The sequence below is a fragment of the Cordyceps militaris genome (genome assembly GCF_000225605.1).
Source record: "Cordyceps militaris CM01 unplaced genomic scaffold CCM_S00001, whole genome shotgun sequence".
Classification (NCBI taxonomy): domain Eukaryota; kingdom Fungi; phylum Ascomycota; class Sordariomycetes; order Hypocreales; family Cordycipitaceae; genus Cordyceps; species Cordyceps militaris.
In genome coordinates this window covers 1,955,615-1,958,936 of record NW_006271969.1, presented here as the reverse complement: position 1 = coordinate 1,958,936, position 3,322 = coordinate 1,955,615, and the positions used below count along the sequence as shown (strand labels likewise).

General features: G+C 62.1%; 1 protein-coding gene across 1 annotated transcript; it reads right to left on the bottom strand.

The window, feature by feature from the left end:
• Positions 1-71: 71 nt before the first annotated feature.
• CCM_00587 (Short-chain dehydrogenase/reductase SDR) lies at positions 72-2,256 on the bottom strand (the record flags this gene model as incomplete). Its single annotated transcript, XM_006665747.1, has 7 exons — positions 72-442; positions 491-935; positions 1,156-1,337; positions 1,393-1,620; positions 1,683-1,784; positions 1,843-2,149; positions 2,206-2,256. The coding sequence occupies 7 exons, from the start codon at positions 2,254-2,256 to the stop codon at positions 72-74; spliced, it is 1,686 nt and encodes a 561-aa protein (XP_006665810.1).
• Between the last annotated feature and the right edge of the window lie 1,066 nt (positions 2,257-3,322).

Below are 3,322 nucleotides of genomic sequence, written 5' to 3'. Positions count from 1 at the left end.
GGCCGTCCTTCGACTCCCTCCCCCTCCGCCCCGACGGCCCTCCCGGAAACGCCTGGGGTCTGTACGGCGCCTCAGACGAGCTCGGCGCGCTGCATCTCCTCACGCCCGCGCGCGTCGCCGCCGCCGCCGCCGCCGAGATCCGCGACGGCACGCGCGTGCCCACCGACTGGCCGCTCGACCGCATGCAGCCGCCCGCCTTTGGGCGGCAGCCCTTTGAGCACCGCATCCTGCCCAAGGCGGCGCACATCCACGACGACGTCGTCACCTTCAACACCCAGTCGAGCACCCAGTGGGACGGCTTCCGCCACTACGGCAGCAGCAGCGCGGGCCTGTTCTACAACGGCACCACGCGCGAGCAGATGATGACGTCGGACGCCATCGGCACCCAAGGTGAGTTCGGCCAGCGCGGGGACATGTGAAAGGAAAAAAGGGGGGGGGAGACCTGATGTGTGGGATCCGCGCCTTTTTTTTTGGTTAACAAAAAAAAAACAATAGCGTGGGTCGAAACGGGAGGCATCGTCGGCCGCGGCGTGCTGCTCGACTGGGCGGCCTGGGCTGCGGCGCGAGGCATCGCCGTCAACGTGCACAGCACGCACCGCATCACGGCCGCCGAGCTGGACCTGGTCGCCGCCGCCCAGGGCACCGCGTTCCAGACCGGCGACATCCTCTTCATCCGCACCGGCTTCACCGAATCCTACGACGGCCTGGCGAGCGAGGCCAAGGCCGCGCTCGCCAAGGACTACATGCCCGCCTCCATCGGCCTCGAGAGCGCCGAGCCGACGCTCCGCTGGCTCTGGGACCACGGCTTCGCGGCCGTCGCCGGCGACCAGCCGGCCCTCGAGGCCCTGCCGTTCCCCGAGACCGACTTCCTGCTCCACGAGTGGCTGCTCCCGGGCTGGGGCATGCCCATCGGCGAGCTGTTTGACCTGAAGCGGCTGGGCGAGGAGTGCAAGAAACGACAGCGCTGGACCTTTTTCTTCAGCAGCATGCCTATTCATGTGAGTAGTGACTGACCGCGCTGTAGTTGGAGCTAACACGAGTTGCAGGTCAAGGGTGGTGTCGCCAGCCCGCCCAATGGCGTGGCTATTTTTTAAGTGAACATGTAGTGTCTTTAGCAGAGCTGAATAGAATGGATACCTAGCTTAACCCCTATACCGAAATGCCCGCCTCCTTCTCAATGTCCTCCTTGGAAAACGCCCATTTGTCCTGTAGCTTCTTATCCAGCGACGTTGCAAAGATGGCCTTGTCCCACCACTCGCCCCAGCTGGTCAGGAAGATGCGGTCGGGGTCCTCTGGGAAGTCGGAGCGCGTCAGCGCAGCAAGCATGCTTTGCGCGCCTAAACTACAATCAGTATCCCTTCTTGTCCGCGTAGTGCAGAGTCGACACGTTACCTTGCGGGATGGTCTTGGCATCGGGCGATCCGGCGGGTAGCTTCATGTCGCTGCCGCGCCCGAGTCCGGTGCCGGGGATCAGGCCGGGCGAGACGGCGACGACGTCGCAGACGCCCGCGAGCTGGCGACGCCACCAGTGCGCGCCGAGGAGCTGCACAAACTTGGTCTTGCAGTAGAGCGAAGCGTCCGCCGTGCCGGCGCCCGACTTGAGCGCGTCCTCCAAGACACCTGTTGCGGGGAGTCTGTTAGAAAAATAAAAGATGTATACTTTTTTGGCGGCCCCAACTTACTCGGGTCAGAAACAGACGTCGCGGCGCCCGAGGACACAAACACAATACGGCCCTTGGACGCCTCGAGCTTCTCCCGTAAAAGATGCACCAGGTAGAACTGAGCTAGTACACCACCCACCCGTCAGCTTCCGTCACAGATGCAGTCCAACGTCTCACTCACCAACGTGATTCACCACGGCCTGCTCGCACCATCGGTAGCCGCGCGGGTTCGCCGCGGCCGGGTCCGTGATGCCCGCGTTGAGGAAGAGGTAGTCAATCTTGGCGTCGCCGACCGCGCGCAGCGCCGCCTCGGCGAACTGCTTCGTGCCCTGGAGATCGGCGAGGTCCAGGGGCAGCACCTCGACCATGTTGGGGGATGCAGATGGCACGTCGCGGAGGGACTGCTCCATGCCCGAAACGTTCCGGGCGCCTAAGACGATGCGGTACGGCTGCGGCGCCTGCAGGAGCTGCTTGAGCGCCTCGAAGCCCTGTTTTTTGTCAGAGAGGTGTATGCGTGGCCGCCTGAGGGGCGTAGAGGACGAACCAAGCCGGAAGTGAGGCCGGTGGCGACAATGGTCTTTGCTGCGGATGCCATTCTTGAGCAGCGTAGGTTGTAGTTTTTTTCAAAGGTGTCTCGTCAAAGAAAAAAGGGGTTTGCTTTCTGCGAGTGATGGGATGTGAAAACGCCTTGAATTCCTCAATTTGTGATTTATAATGCCGTTTGCATTGTCGGACATAGCGGGGTTACAAGTCTATGATGCACCAGGCGAGCCTTGTTTGGCCGGGCATTGGGCTTACACTAGACGAAGCCCAAAGCTTCTCGGTCACCGATGACTAATTAACAGTTCTTGGTGAAGTATTCCACGCCCGTTTCAATTGCTCCCTTCATCGTCCCTCTCGCTTACACCCACTTCAGCGTCGTTTTGTGTATCAAACAGCAAAGCAAGAGGGCATCGTGGATGAACCAGACAACAGGGTCCCCCGCCTTCCCCGCTCTACGCCGATCGGCTACGGGCCGTGATCGCACGTGGCGAGGAATTTTAGGATAGCATCATCTTCTCTACTCTCCCATCCTTTATAGCATACAGAAAAGTAAACATACCCATAGCAAGTTCATGGTCCGCCAGCGTACCCGTGCTTCTCGTACATGGCGAATGAGTCGCGTCCGCACCTTTTCGCCAAGTAACAAACCAAAAACCCGTCGACTCATCGTTCTGCCATTCCTATCGTGTCCGCTATGTTCCATGCAAAGACACCTCATGAATGCTCTCCGCCAGCGCCCTCTGCGCCGCCAAAATCGCCCGCTCCTCCGGGCCGTAGTACCCCGAACCCTGCTCCTCTGCGCCCGGAGACGGAAAATACGCACCATCCATCTCGCACACCACATTCTCCTCCGGCAGGCTTCCCCTGGCCAGATATGCCCGGAGATGCGCCGCCACGCACAGCGAGGGCATCGCCAGCGACGCATGCCCGTACGCGTCCAGGGCCACGAGCCGGGCCCCCGCAAACGTCTTGAGCGCCGCGCGCGCCGCCGCATACGGCGTCACGGGGTCGCGCGTCGCCGCCATGAGCAGCAGCGGCGCGGCCGTCCGCACGGCGCCGGGCGGCACGTAGTACGCGTGCGTCCGCGGCACGTCCCACTGCTGCCGCAGATGCCAGGC